Below are 14,242 nucleotides of genomic sequence, written 5' to 3'. Positions count from 1 at the left end.
GTGTTTGGCTAACTGAGCATTCATGAACAATTAATGAAACCCCCAGGATAGATGCCTGGTATTATCTCATTATTGCCCCATTTGGCTATGTTTTCTTTTTCTTGACCCAGCTTTTTGTTTGCTGTTAACATTCATTTTATTTCTGTGCTGATTTCCTTCTGTACTCTCCATTGCTGACTTTACAATGGAGATGCAGTGTGATGCTTCTTCACATTTGTAAAGAAGCCTGCATGTTGCTGCTATAAACTAGGAAATTTTTGTATGTTTTTTTTAAAAGAACCAACAGTAAATTGTTTTGTTTGTCTCCTTTTGATTTATTTTTAAAAATTTGTAAATAAAAATAACTAATAAGTATTTTTTTCCTTTCCAAAACATTGTGAAGGAAACTAGCAAAGAAGCAAAAAGAAACCCAAAGCAGCAGTCAAAGAGAAATGGGACCAGTGGCTGCTTCTGACAAGACTTCTACAAAGCTCGGTGCTGTTCATAATGAAGAAACTTTCACGTCAAGCTGTCAAGATGTTAATGGCTTCAGTAAGTTTCATTTGTTTGTAATGGGTGCCTTCATATTCAGGCAACTTTTGGAGCACAAAAGATATGGAGTCCATGAAAACCAAATTTAAGAAGGAATACATTGTTTGATTAAATTAAATTCTGCATTTCCTCCCAATAATATAACTCATTTTTTATCTTTAATATTAACTTAAACGTAAAGGGAAAGAAACAGTAATAACATTGTGCACACAGATGTAAAGGTTTCACTAAAAAGATGGATGAAATGTATAGAAAACAGAACATTGTTTCGGTTATAATCTGTGCTGTTTTCATTAGTCAGTTTTATTTTCTATAATTTTATTCTCTAAAGTCACATATATTTCACTTGATAAATTAAAACAGTGACCCTTTTCGACTGAATATTTGTAGTACTGTGATTCCACTTTAATTGCCAAGTTGCCATCACATGGAATTCTAGAATATTTGGTATGTTTGTGAGAGCAAAAGTATCTTTAGAATCCTTTGTACGTCACGGAATTGCAGTTTATTAAAAGGTACTTAACCCCATCAAAGATCTTGAGTGTGTTACCAGTCTGTAAATATCAGTACAGGATGTAGGCATGGTAGTGGAATTAGAGTGCAATGTAAAAGTTGTGTGTAGGTCCACAAAACTTGGAGATAATATTCACCCCACCCCCCCCCCACACACACTTCTTCTTCTTCTTCTTCTTCTTATTATTATTATTATTATTATTATTAAAAATTAGCAGTTCCTGAAGCTTTCTCTTAGTTTACTTGTCAGCAGTATGTGAATTGTTTAAAGTCAAACAATTACAATATATTAATGTGAAAATGACACTTTTTTCCTGTTGTGTTACTGGCAACACCATTGGTGGTAGCAAGAGACCCTTATAAAGTAGTCTTGGAAATAAACCATATGGCAATATGTTTCCTCGGGCCTTGTCTTGCTTATCCCTTATTTAGCATCCTCCTGTTGAAGTATCCAAAATGGAATGCAAAGTTATTAAACAAGGAGTGTTATTATGATCAGAGGAACTCTGTGGTCTCATTATCTAATTTGCTCTGCTCATGGCAGGTTCAAAAATCTGATTTCCACTTCTTGACCCATTTACTTTAGCTGGCTCCAAACTAGGATGAAATGAAGACAAGCAGCATTATGAATTCACATTGATGGTCATAATAATTTTATTGGGATACAGATGATCTTTAATTTTTAAGAACATCTGAATCCCAATAAAAGGATCATGCACTGCTCTTAAACAAGACTATAATCCTGTACTAAGGTTTGCCAGATTCTACTTTCATTGAAAATAAATGGTGATAACTTCTTCAAGCAAAAGTAAGCATGATAAGAAACAAAGATTGCAGGGACCTAACAGAAGCTGAAGAGATCAAGAGAAGGTGGCGAAACTATACAGAAGATCTGTATAGGAAGGATAATAATATCAAGGATAGTTTTGACGGTGTTGTGAGTGAATTAGAACCAGACATCCTGAGGAGAGAGGTTGAATGGGCCTTAAGAAGCATTGCTAACAACAAGGCAGCAGGAGATGATGGGATCTCAGCTGAACTGTTTAAAATCTTGAAAGATGATGCTGTCAAGGTGATGCATGCCATATCCCAGCAAATATGGAAAATACAAGAATGGCCATCAGGCTGGAAAAAAACAACTTATATCCTTATACCAAAAAGGGGAAATGCTAAAGAATGCTCAAACTTTTGTACAGTGGCCCTTCTTTCTCATGCCAGTAAAGTAATGTTCAAGATCCTGCAAGGAAGACTCCAGCAATACATGGAGCAAGAATTGCCAGATGTACAAATTGGGTTTAGAAAAAGCAGAGGAACAAGAGACCAAATTGCCAATATCCACTGGATAATGGAGAAAGGCAGGGAGTTTCAGAAAAACATCTAGTTTTATTGACTATTCTAAAACCTTTGACTGTGTGGCTCATAATAAATTGTGGCAAGTTCTTGGTGGGAAGGTGCGTACCAAATCACCTTGTCTCTTTTCTGAGGAATCTATATAAGGACTAAGTAGCAACAGTAAGAATGGACAATGGAACAACAGACTGATTCAAGATTGGGAAAGGTGTGCGGCAGGGTTGCATACTCTCACCCAACCTATTTAACTTGTATGCAGAATACATCATGTGATGTGCGGAGCATGATGAATGCAAGGCTGGGGTAAAAAAAATTGCTGGAAGAAACATTAACAACCTTAGATATGCAGATGATACAACTTTGATGGCCAAAAGTGAGGAGGAGCTGAGGAGCCTTCTAATCAAGGTGAAAGACGAAAGCGCAAAAGCTGGGTTGTAGCTAAACATCAAAAAACCAAGATTATGGCAACAAGAATGATAGACAACTGGGAAATTGAGGGAGAAAACATGGAGGCAGTGACAGATTTTGTATTTCTAAGTGCAAAGATTACTGCAGATGCAGACTGCAGCCAGGAAATCAGAAGACGCTTACTTATTGGGAGGAAAGCAATGAAAAATCTTGATAAAATAGTGAAGAGTAGAGACATCACACTGGCAATGAAGATCTGCATAGTAAAAGCATGGTATTCTCCATAGTCACCTACAAATGTAAGAGCTGGGACGATAGGGAAGGCCGAGCGAAGGAAGATAAAACGCTTTTGAACTGTGGTGTTGGAGGAAAGTTCTGAGAGTGCCTTGGACTGCCAGAGGATCCAACCAGTCCATACTTCAGGAAATAAAGCCCGACTGCTCATTGGGAGGAAGGATAGTAGAAGCCAAGATGAAATACTTTGGCCACATCATGAGAAGAAATGAAAGCTTAGAGAAGGCAATGATGCTGGGGAAAATGAAAGGAAAAAGGAAGAGGGGGCAAGATGGATGGATGGCATCCCTGAAGTGACTGGATTGACCTTGAAGGAGCTGGGGGTGGTGACGGCCAACAGGGAGCTCTGGCGTGGACTGGTCCTTGAGGTCACGAAGAGTAGGAAATGACTGAATGAATGAACAACAACAAAAGTCTTCTTTGATATTCTTCTCCTTCCATAATTCCTATAGGAGACTACAAAAGACAAATGCAAAGTGTTTTGGTTTTAAGAAGACTGTTGTAGCTAAATCAAAATGAATACAGATGCATAGATCCTTACGGACATCCAAATGACTATACCTATTTTGGACACATACTCAATTTAATGTGGATGAGCCTTTTCTTATTAACTGGAGAACCTGTGTCATAGAGTGAGACATAAATGAACACACAAGTCCTCCCATCTTCCTGCTTTTCAATGTGGGTGAAATGAGGTTAATCACAGGAAATGAAATGAAATTTCTGTCCAGAAACATTTTTTAAATCATTGTAAAAATTTAAATGTCTCTCTTAATAAATTTTCAGTCTATGTAATAGTTTATCATGCAAAAGAAGTATTTCACAGTATTGAACTTCAAGTTTGACTTGGACCTCAATTTCAGTCTTAATTCAGAAATTTAAACCTTTCTGCTTCTCATTGAATGTCATTGGAAACAAATCCTTTTCAGTTTATAAATTTTGGATAAATGGGAACAGATGGTTTTGTGTTACTCATTTTTTTAAAAAAGAAAACAAACTACTAGTTTTTTTTTTATTTCTGACAGGATTGGGTGAAAACCACAGCACATAAATACAGTAGAGTCTCACTTATCCAACATAAATGGTCCGGCAGAACGTTGGATAAGCAAAAATGTTGGATAATAAGGAGGGATTAAGGAAAAGCCTATTAAACGTCAAATTATGTTATGATTTTACAAATTAAGCACCAAAACATCATGTTTTACAACCAATAGAAAAAGCAGTTTAATACATGGTAACGTTATGTGGTAATTACTGTATTTACGAATTTATCACCAAAACATCGCAATGTATTGAAAACATTGACTGCCTAGAGAAACAGTTGTGGATCCTGGCAGGAGTAAGACTGCATTGAATAATACAGAATGTTGGATGAGTGAAGGTTAGATAAGCCAGACTCCACTCTATCTGTTCTGAGAGGATCAAACCAGCTTCAGTAGGAGGCAATTCTGTGCATAAGTAGCTTGTATTGGAAGGAATAGGCAACATTTGTTTCTATAGAAGGTTACTTTCCTTGAAAAAAAATTGGAGGTTGTTGTTTAATTGTTCAGTCGCTTCCCACTCTTCGTGACCTCAACCAAAATTAGACCACCACCCCCCCCCCCCCACACACACACACACAGTTTTTAAATCCATGTCACCTGTCTATCATTTCTTTCCAGCTGGGCTATAGGGAAAATACCTATTACTGTCATAGAAAGTCTAACTTTGCAGATAACTTTTCTGAGCCACATGATATGAGAACAAGAACCACTGGTGGTTTGATGGCCATAGATTGCTTGTCTCACTTGTAGTTTCATGCTTTTCCCCAAAATCATGTGCTTATCCACTTGGGGGGGGGGGTGTTATTAAAAATAAATAAAATGATATACTTAATAGAAGTACCCTATTAAGAAAGCTACAAAAGTTAATAAAGATAGGTGCAATGTTTTGAATAAAATATGCATGTTGTCACTTGGGGACATGGTGGTTTGCTTCCTCTTTTCTCCCTCCTATTGGTAATTTATGTAATTTTTGTAGAAGTGTTATATTTCTTATACAGAAAACCTAAAATATTTCTGAGTTTAGGTACAGGGAGTTGAGAAACCTGAAATGCAATTTTACCTTACCTATCACTTTGGTTGTATGCTGAGTTGGGATGAGAATCATGGAAAGTTCAAGAGATTGGGGGATAAATGATGGATATAGAGTATATAATGTTAGAGAAAAACGATTTTGAGCTACACTTTTCCAAGAGGAGGCGGGCAGTTGATCTGCAATTTCAGAAGCATCAAATATAGCCTTATCTAAATACTGAACCTCCTGAAGCTAATGCAAATGAAATGGATATTCACGTGAGAGCACTTTCTGCACAGGAAAGAGTGCTATCTGTACAGAAAGCCCATTTCTGTGCAGAAAATGGAAATGGCACAAAAACCTCATTTTCTCTACATAATAATTCTTCTGCAATACTATGGGGAACTTGAAAACAAGGAGAAAATTGTGTTGACCTCTTCTTCGTGACTGTCAGGAAGGCTGCTTTCAAATTTGGAATGAGTAATTAACAAATAACTCCTAGGGATATGAAACAAAGAGTAAATATGGATGTGGGGATAACATGTGTATGTGGGGAAGCTGGTAGGCCTTTCAGTGATTTATTTATTTATTTACGGCATTTATATACTGTCCCTCTCAGTCCGCAGGTGACTTGGGACAATTTACAGTTGGTATCAAGACCATAAAATACAATTTCAATATAATAAAACAATTGAATAATAAAACCATAACAGAATCAATAAAATCAATAAAACATGTATCATTAGGGTCTCCTCATTAAAAACATCATCCAATCACATCATCAAACCATTCAATTTTCCTATGTCTGATTCATGTGCCCATACTTACTTAACCTTTGCTTGAGGGATGAGCACAAATATATCTTTGTCACGGTATTTTTCTAAGCAGTTTGTATCCTTGATGCAGATTTCTAAAGGACCAATATTTATATCCACACATGTAGTTGTATAAAAAGTCAAACAGAAAGAGATGACATACTTATGTGCATTTTTGTTACTGATTGTATGTAACTCATTCAAAGTGTGTATTTTGTGCTTAAAATGTCAGCTGGAGCTCATATAGTACATCCTACTCATAGAATCATAGAATCATAGAATCAAAGAGTTGGAAGAGACCTCATGGGCCATCCAGTCCAACCCCCTGCCAAGAAGCAGGAATATTGCATTCAAATCACCCCTGACAGATGGCCATCCGACCTCTGCTTAAAAGCTTCCAAAGAAGGAGCCTCCACCACACTCTGGGGCAGAGAGTTCCACTGCTGAACGGCTCTCACAGTCAGGAAGTTCTTCCTCATGTTCAGATGGAATCTCCTCTCTTGTAGTTTGAAGCCATTGTTCTGCGTCCTAGTCTCCAAGGAAGCAGAAAACAAGCTTGCTCCCTCCTCCCTGTGGCTTCCTCTCACATATTTATACATGGCTATCATATCTCCTCTCAGCCTTCTCTTCTTCAGGCTAAACATGCTCAGCTCTTTAAGCTGTTCCTCATAGGGCTTGTTCTCCAGACCCTTGATCATTTTAGTCGCCCTCCTCTGGACACATTCCAGCTTGTCAATATCTCTCTTGAATTGTGGTGCCCAGAATTGGACACAATATTCCAGATGTGGTCTAACCAAAGCAGAATAGAGGGGTAGCATTACTTCCTTAGATCTAGACATTATGCTCCTATTGATGCAGGCCAAAATCCCATTGGCTTTTTTTGCCGCCACATCACATTGTTGGCTCATGTTTAACTTGTTGTCCACGAGGACTCCAAGATCTTTTTCACACGTACTGCTCTTGGGCCAGGCGTCCCCCATTCTGTATCTTTGCATTTCATTTTTTCTGCCAAAGTGGAGTATCTTGCATTTGTCACTGTTGAACTTCATTTTGTTAGTTTTGGCCCATGTGGGTGGGATCACGAGCAGGGCCTCCCCAGATGACCGGAGCGAGCGTGTGGGTTCGTAGATGGAGATGCGGTCACGCAGGTAGGGTGGTCCCAAACCGTTTAGGGCTTTGTAGGTGAGCACCTGCACCTTGAATTGGGCTCGGAAAATAAATGGCAGCCAGTGGAGCTCCTTAAACAGAGGGGTAGACCTCTCTTGATAATGAGCCCCGGTTAGCATCCTGGCTGCTGCCCGCTGGACCAATTGAAGTTTCCGAGCCGTCTTCAAGGGCAGCCCCACGTAGAGCGCATTGCAGTAGTCCATTCTAGAGGTGACCAAGGCGTGGACCACCCCGGCCAGATCAGCCTTCGCGAGGTATGGTCGCAGTTGGCGCACAAGTCTCAGTTGCGCAAAGGCCCTCCCGGATACCGCCGACACCTGAGCCTCAAGTGTAAGCGAAGAATCCAAGAGGACACCCAAACTGCGGACCTGTGGCTTTAGGGGGAGTGTAACCCCGTCCAACACAGGTGACCACCCTATACCCCGATCCGGTTTACGATCGACCAGGAGGACCTCTGTCTTATCGAGATTGATCTTCAGCTTGTTCTTCCTCATCCAGATCGACACAGCGGCCAGGCACTCGTCTAGCACCTGAGAAGCCTCCTTGGAATTAGGTGGAAAGGAGTAGTAGAGTTGTGTGTCATCCGCGTAGAGATGGCATCCAACTCCAAAACTCCGGATGACCTCTCCCAGCAGTTTCATGTAGATGTTAAAAAGCATGGGCGACAAAATAGAGCCTTGCGGGACCCCACAGGTCAAAGGCCAGGGGTCAGAGCAGGCGTCTCCCAGCTTCACCATCTGAGTTCGTCCCTCCAGGAAGGACTGGAGCCACGACAAAACCGTGCCCCCAAGGCCCATCCCGGAGAGACGACCCAGAAGGATACCATGATCGATGGTATCGAAAGCCGCTGAGATGTCCAAGAGAACCAGCAGAGTCACACTCCCCCTGTCCAGCTCTCTGCGGAGGTCATCCACCAAGGCGACCAAGGCTGTCTCGGTGCCATGACCAGGCCTGAAACCAGACTGTGACTGATCTAGGTAGTTGGTGTCGTCCAGGAAACTCTGGAGCTGGGAGGCGACCACCCGCTCCAGCACCTTACCCAGAAAGGGGAGGTTGGAGATCGGTCTGTAGTTACTCAGCACCGTGGAGTCAAGGGAAGCTTTTTTGAGGAGTGGGCGAACCACAGCCTGCTTCAAGTTAGATGGAAAAATTCCTTGCTCCAACGATGCATTGATAATCGGTACAAACCAGTCAAGCAACCCCCCTCTGGCTGATTTAATGAGCCAAGATGGGCATGGGTCCAGAGATGAGGTGGTCGCCCTCACAGCCCCAAGAATCTCCTCTACGGTTTCAGGAAGAACAAGCCTAAAAGAATCCCACAAGGTTGGACAAGCAGGTGCCTCCGTCACCTCTTCTGGCACTGCGATGGAATTGGAGTCGAGCTCAAGACGTATCTGGGTGACTTTACCTGCAAAATGGTGTGCGAAATCGCGACACCGAGCTGCAGGGTCATCAGCGACCTCCTCCGCCACAGGTGGGTGGAGGAGTTCCCCCACGACCCGGAACAGCTCCGATGATCTATTTGCTGCAGATGCTATGCGGGTGGTCGTGAATGATTTCCTGGCCACCTGTATAGCCACGGAGTATGCCTTAAGAGAGGCTTTAGCCCGTGCTCGATCAGATACAACTCGAGATTTCCTCCATTTGCGCTCTAGCCCCCTTCTCGTATGCTTCATCACAGCCAGCTCCTCGGTGAACCAAGGAGATGGCCTGTCACGGCGCAACGAGATGGGGCGTTCAGGTGCGATCGTATCTAACGCCCTGGACATCTCCCCATTATAGAGAGCCACCAAGGCGTTGACAGAATCGCCAGGCTCCATGGCAGGAAGAACCCTAAGATTCCTCAGGAATCCATCCGGATCCATCAGTCTCCTAGGGCGGACCATCTTAATTTGTCCTCCACCCCTGCGGAGGTTTAGGGTCGCAGCAAGTCTAAAAGTGATCAGATGATGGTCAGACCATGACACTGGAAGGATGTTTTGATCTTCCACTCTGATCATTTCGTTGTCCGCCACAAAGACAAGGTCGAGAGTATGTCCAGCTTGATGAGTGGGGCCAGATATTATCTGTGACAGTCCTATGGTCGCCATGGTGGCCATAAAGTCCTGAGCTGCGCCAGATAAAGTGGTCTCAGTGTGGATGTTAAAGTCTCCCAGCACCACCAGGCGCTGGGAGACCAAGGCCGAATTAGAGACCACCTCCGCTAGCTCAGACAGGGAGGCTGCTGGGTCACGGGGTGGGCGGTACACCAGCAGGAACCCCACACTGTTACAGCTCCCCACCTTCAAGTGGACACATTCGAACCCAGAAGCCTGCGGAACAACGCATCTGGTCACGGCGATCAAGTTCTTCCTCCTGGCTTGGGGGTTTGTAGTAGACACCTACAACGACATCTTTTTGAGTCCCAGATCCCTTGATTCTTATCCAGATGATTTCAAGCTGGTTTCCCAGATTGCTGTCTTGAATCTCTTCTGCAGCATAAGAGTTTTTGACATATAAGGCTACTCCGCCTCCTCTCCCCTTTGTTCGGTTTCTGTGAACGAGGTTATACCCCTCGATATCTACATTCCAGTGATAGGAGTCATCCCACCAGGTTTCAGTGATCCCTATGATATCATATTTGTGGTGTTGTGCTAAAAGTTGGAGTTCGTCTTGTTTATTTCCCATGCTCTGTGCATTAGTGTAAAGACATGTGAGCCCCTGGGATCTTCCCTTGAGCTGTTTAATTGGGATTATTGTGCTTTTGGTACTTGGTCCTTGTTGTGTTTGTGCAGCCCTCCGTTTAGCCTTCTGGCGATTCCCAGACATTATGGGTAAAGTAGTGTTCGCAAGGCTGTTGTCCCCCTCATCAAAATTCATCTTCTTAGCAGTAGATTTGGCTGGCACAGAACCAATTATTTGTTCAGAAGCAATTGTTTGTTTTCTCAAGGGAAAATTCTTTGGCGGGAAGGAAAAAGCCCAATGTGTAATAATTTTCGTCTCTCAGTACAATTTTATGTGAATTTTTGGGAGTATTGTTCACCTCATTGAGTAATTCTGATAAGCTTTCTTACATTTCTCAAGTTCTTCACAAAATGAAGAAATCACTTCTTCAATTGCCTTTTGATTCATTGAATTTAATCTACTTTTATATAGTAATATGGAATAGCTGTTTTCTTTTTCTTGTGCTTTTAAAGTTAATCCATTTACCATTCCAAGGAGGAGATAAAATATTTGTCAACAAGTATGAAAGACTTAAAATGCTACGATCTGTGATTGCTGAGCACTGAATCCTTGAATGTTGGATTCCCCAATATATAATCTTGTTTCTAAGATTAATTTAAAATGTCATTGATTTGCATAAATGTTTTTTAACTTAATTTTAGATGCATTTGTTTAATGTGGGATTTTTTGTTTTTTTATGCTTTCTGCAGAGCAAATAATTCTTTCTACATGTATAAAATTAGTGTGGGAAATAGAAAGGGATACCATCAATTTCTTTGACTTGATTGTTTATATTTGCATTTTTTTCCTTGTGTGGAAGCATTCAAGCACAAATTTTCCAAAGTGCAGGCTCAATTGATGCAGACTGATACATCACTAAAAATAGTTTTGCTCTGTCATCTGACACACAGAATGACATACAGTGAGAAATAAAATCAGTAACAAACCAAAACAGCAAAAATATCACAAAAACAGTGCCAGTAAAAATAAAATTAGCTAGTTAAGCAAAAGCCCAGAATATTAAACTAAATTTTGCATACTGTTTGAAGAAACATTTTAGGACTGATAGGATAGAGGGGTAAGACAAAGTTGATTGCAAGAAAGGCTTGAACTTTGATGCTAAAGTGGGCTATAAGAAGTGACCCAAAGAAGGAAAAATAATTGGCCTTTCACATACTTTCAGTTAACTCATGTTGTTAGAATGTATTTCCATGTATTTTACCTACTTGCAGCTTGTATGTTGCTGTACGTTTTAAAATGCTAAATTCCAATAATCCCAAATTCAAAATATGTCCATTACGAACACTCTATTCTTTTCTGATGAAATATAGAATACATTTGTTCAATGACCTAATAATAATAATAATAATAATAATAATAATAATTCATTTGTTACCTACCTTTCCTCAAAGCTCAAACTGAGGTACAACTTAGTTAAACACATCACCATAACATTCATATGACAAAATACATACATAGTTAAAACACCGCCACCACAGAATACTTGTATTAAAATACATTGTGCAACAATATATATTAAAATACAAATAGAATGTAAGTTTAAAATTCACAGTTTAAAATTGAGTGGGTAGACCTGCAAGAAAGAGGTAGGTTTTCAGTTGTGTCTTGAATTGTGACAGCTCATTTACTTCCTTATCACATGGGGGAGCCCCCCCTTCCCCCGCCATTTTGCCAGCAGGCATGATGAAACAGCAGTTGTTAGGGCAACTCTGTTGCCTAACTTGCTTCCAGCGCGGCAACACTTTCCACATCATACAGTGAAAGTGTTACCCAAATAAGGAAGACACCTCCTGTGTTGTGGGGAAAGTGTCTGGTGATGCTTTTAGCCAGGCCGAGGGCAGCGCCATGGGTGACATCATGGCTGTCATGGGACTGCATCCCCAAAGAAAGCTCTAAGCATCCTAGGATGCATATTTTGAGCATTATGGTAAGGTCCTTAGTTGTTGAATCTCTTCTAACAGGTCATTCCAGAGTCTCGGGGCAATCGATTAAAAGTGAGGGTTGTCCGTCACTGGGTGACGGTTGCCAGTCAGGTTCTGGCTGGTTGGAGTAAATGTCCCCCCAGAGAGCTTAAATCTATGGGAGGATTATATGGGAGGAGGAAATTCTGTAAGTTATCTTAATCCAAAGGGCTTTAAAAGTTATAACCAATACTTTGTACTTTGCCTAGAACTAATTGGCAACCAGTGGAGTGCTTTTAGTATATGTGTGAAATTATCACTCCTAGATGTTCCCATAACCTATTCGGCTGCCATGTTTTGAATTAACTGGAGTTTCCAAATGTGGTACAGAGATTGTTCAATGTACAGCACATAGAGATATTAGCTTTGAGGTGATAGATGTGTGCACTACCATCTTTATGTCCTCCGACTCTAGAAGGGGGCACAGCCAGCATATCAGTTGAAGATGGTAATAAGCACTCCTGAATATCACATCTATCTCTCAAGCCATGAACAAGTAACCCCATCCAAAACTGACTGACACTTCCCATTTAAACTCAGATAGCATTTTATTTTTGTAGTCTCTCATAATGAAGTCTCCAAAACATATTTATTGTGTTGAGAGAAGGTGAACATATACAAAAGATTAATTTAAATAAGGTGGACAGAAGCAGACTCTTTGTCATGTGTTGCTCACTTTTGCTGTATTTTAACAATGTATTGTAAAAACTTGCCAATTGTTTGTACAGCATTATAATTATGAAAAGGAAAAGTCTTGATATCACTGAGATGTATCTCTTTTAGCTGTTTTTATTGTGTTCAGTCCAATGCATTCAATACTTCCTTCTCTGTGGAATTTCTCTCCCTGTTCTGTTATCTCTCTAAATATAAATTTCTAAAGTTTCTTCCTTGTCTTTCCTACCTAGCACCATCCTCTCCTTGTTCATTTTCTATCCAAAGCAAAACCCTTCAGAGCAAATCTTTGTTGAATTCCTACTATTCAGGTACATATGTGAGATTTTATTCTTAACTGTATTTGCTTTTGTGCCTTTCCCTGTGTAGATACCTAAATCTGTCAGTGAAGAACACTTTAGGACATTGGAAACAGCTAACCTTGTGTTTTTATTTTTATTTTCCACTTTTATTTTCTCCTGTTGACCTTCTGTTGGGTTCCATTGATCCGTGTTCTGTGCGCAAATGGAATTTCATCTCAAAGTATCATCAGACACTGTTCCATCGACCACACTGTTAGGTAAGAGAACTGTTATGATGCACAATAGCCTGTTGATGAGAAAACACATTCATTCAATCCAAAAATGGTTCAATAGAATATTGGCAGACCTACTCCAAAATGTTATTTATTAGATTTTGGATTGGTAAATACCTCGCTTCATCATTGAAAAACTTATGAGTGGAAAAACATAATTATTTCAGCAGATGCACAGTCACAATTGTGCTACCTTATCAGTTTTCTTTTCTAAATACTTATTATGTAGCCTTATATACACATATACACACACAAACCCCCCAAAAAACCATATCTTGGATGCCATTTTTATTTGAAAACTAAAAGGATGAAGTTCCACAATAAATAATTCATTTGAGGGGCTTCCATTATACCAGCATACCAAATGGTTTGATTTCATCATACTAGTAATCCATAATACAGCACCATGGGTTAAACTAATCCCCCCTGAATGAGGAACTTTTGAGAGAGAGGTTCATTCCACCATGCTTAGCTTTAACCAGTTTTCTTCCTCCTTCACCCACATGTACATAACTGATTTATTAATGCTGGTGCACTTTAGTACCAATTCTTAGTGTGTGGGAGTGGGGGAATGGGGAATTACCAAGTAGTGTCCTGCATCTGGAAGTACAGAGATGATATTCTCTTTTCTTATTTCAAAGAAGATGCAATTGTCTCTCTGTTTCCATCTTTGGAAATGTAAATGGATGCTTGCTAGGCATCTCTCCTACCTTCCTTTAGCTGTTCATTGGCTGGACAGACATAGATTAACACTATTGGGTCAGTTGTGCACAAGAAAATCATAGCACAAGGAAGTGGCAAGTAACATGATTCTAACTATCATATTGATTTTTAACAACTAAATCCATGTTTACAAATAAAAACATTAAGCCTGTGCTTCAGTAGTGAAAATCATGTGGGCTTCCAGATATCATTGGATTACAAATCCTAACATTTCCAATTATATATAAAACTGGCCTAGCCTGAGCTATGTATGCAGAATCCACTTACAACAATATTCCATTAAGCATTATGAGCAGAATACTATTGGTGTCATATGCACATGTCAATTCCCCTTTATACATGGCTTCCCTATGGACTAGGTCAAAATTATATATGTGGCAATGTAGAACCTGGATGCACAATATACATGGGTGTGCATGCACATTGCACATGCAGATATATATCTGCATTGGTTG

At 40.3% G+C, this 14,242-nt stretch overlaps 1 protein-coding gene across 19 annotated transcripts in view; it reads left to right on the top strand.

Moving 5' to 3' along the window:
* PTPRT (protein tyrosine phosphatase receptor type T) overlaps positions 1-14,242 on the top strand; it is a 713,818-nt gene that overhangs the window by 612,441 nt on the left and 87,135 nt on the right. For 14 of the 19 annotated variants that reach the window (XM_060772259.2, XM_060772261.2, XM_060772257.2 and 11 more), the window contains 3 exons: positions 383-531; positions 12,724-12,801; positions 13,014-13,049. In XM_060772259.2, coding sequence (XP_060628242.2) covers positions 383-531; positions 12,724-12,801; positions 13,014-13,049 — 263 coding nt within the window. The remainder of the gene's footprint in view (positions 1-382; positions 532-12,723; positions 12,802-13,013; positions 13,050-14,242) is intronic. The other 5 variants (XM_060772263.2, XM_060772266.2, XM_060772265.2 and 2 more) reach the window with 2 other exon arrangements.

The sequence above is a fragment of the Anolis sagrei genome, chromosome 4, assembly GCF_037176765.1.
Source record: "Anolis sagrei isolate rAnoSag1 chromosome 4, rAnoSag1.mat, whole genome shotgun sequence".
Lineage (NCBI taxonomy): Eukaryota > Metazoa > Chordata > Lepidosauria > Squamata > Dactyloidae > Anolis > Anolis sagrei.
This window is presented reverse-complemented; position numbering and strand designations above follow the sequence as displayed.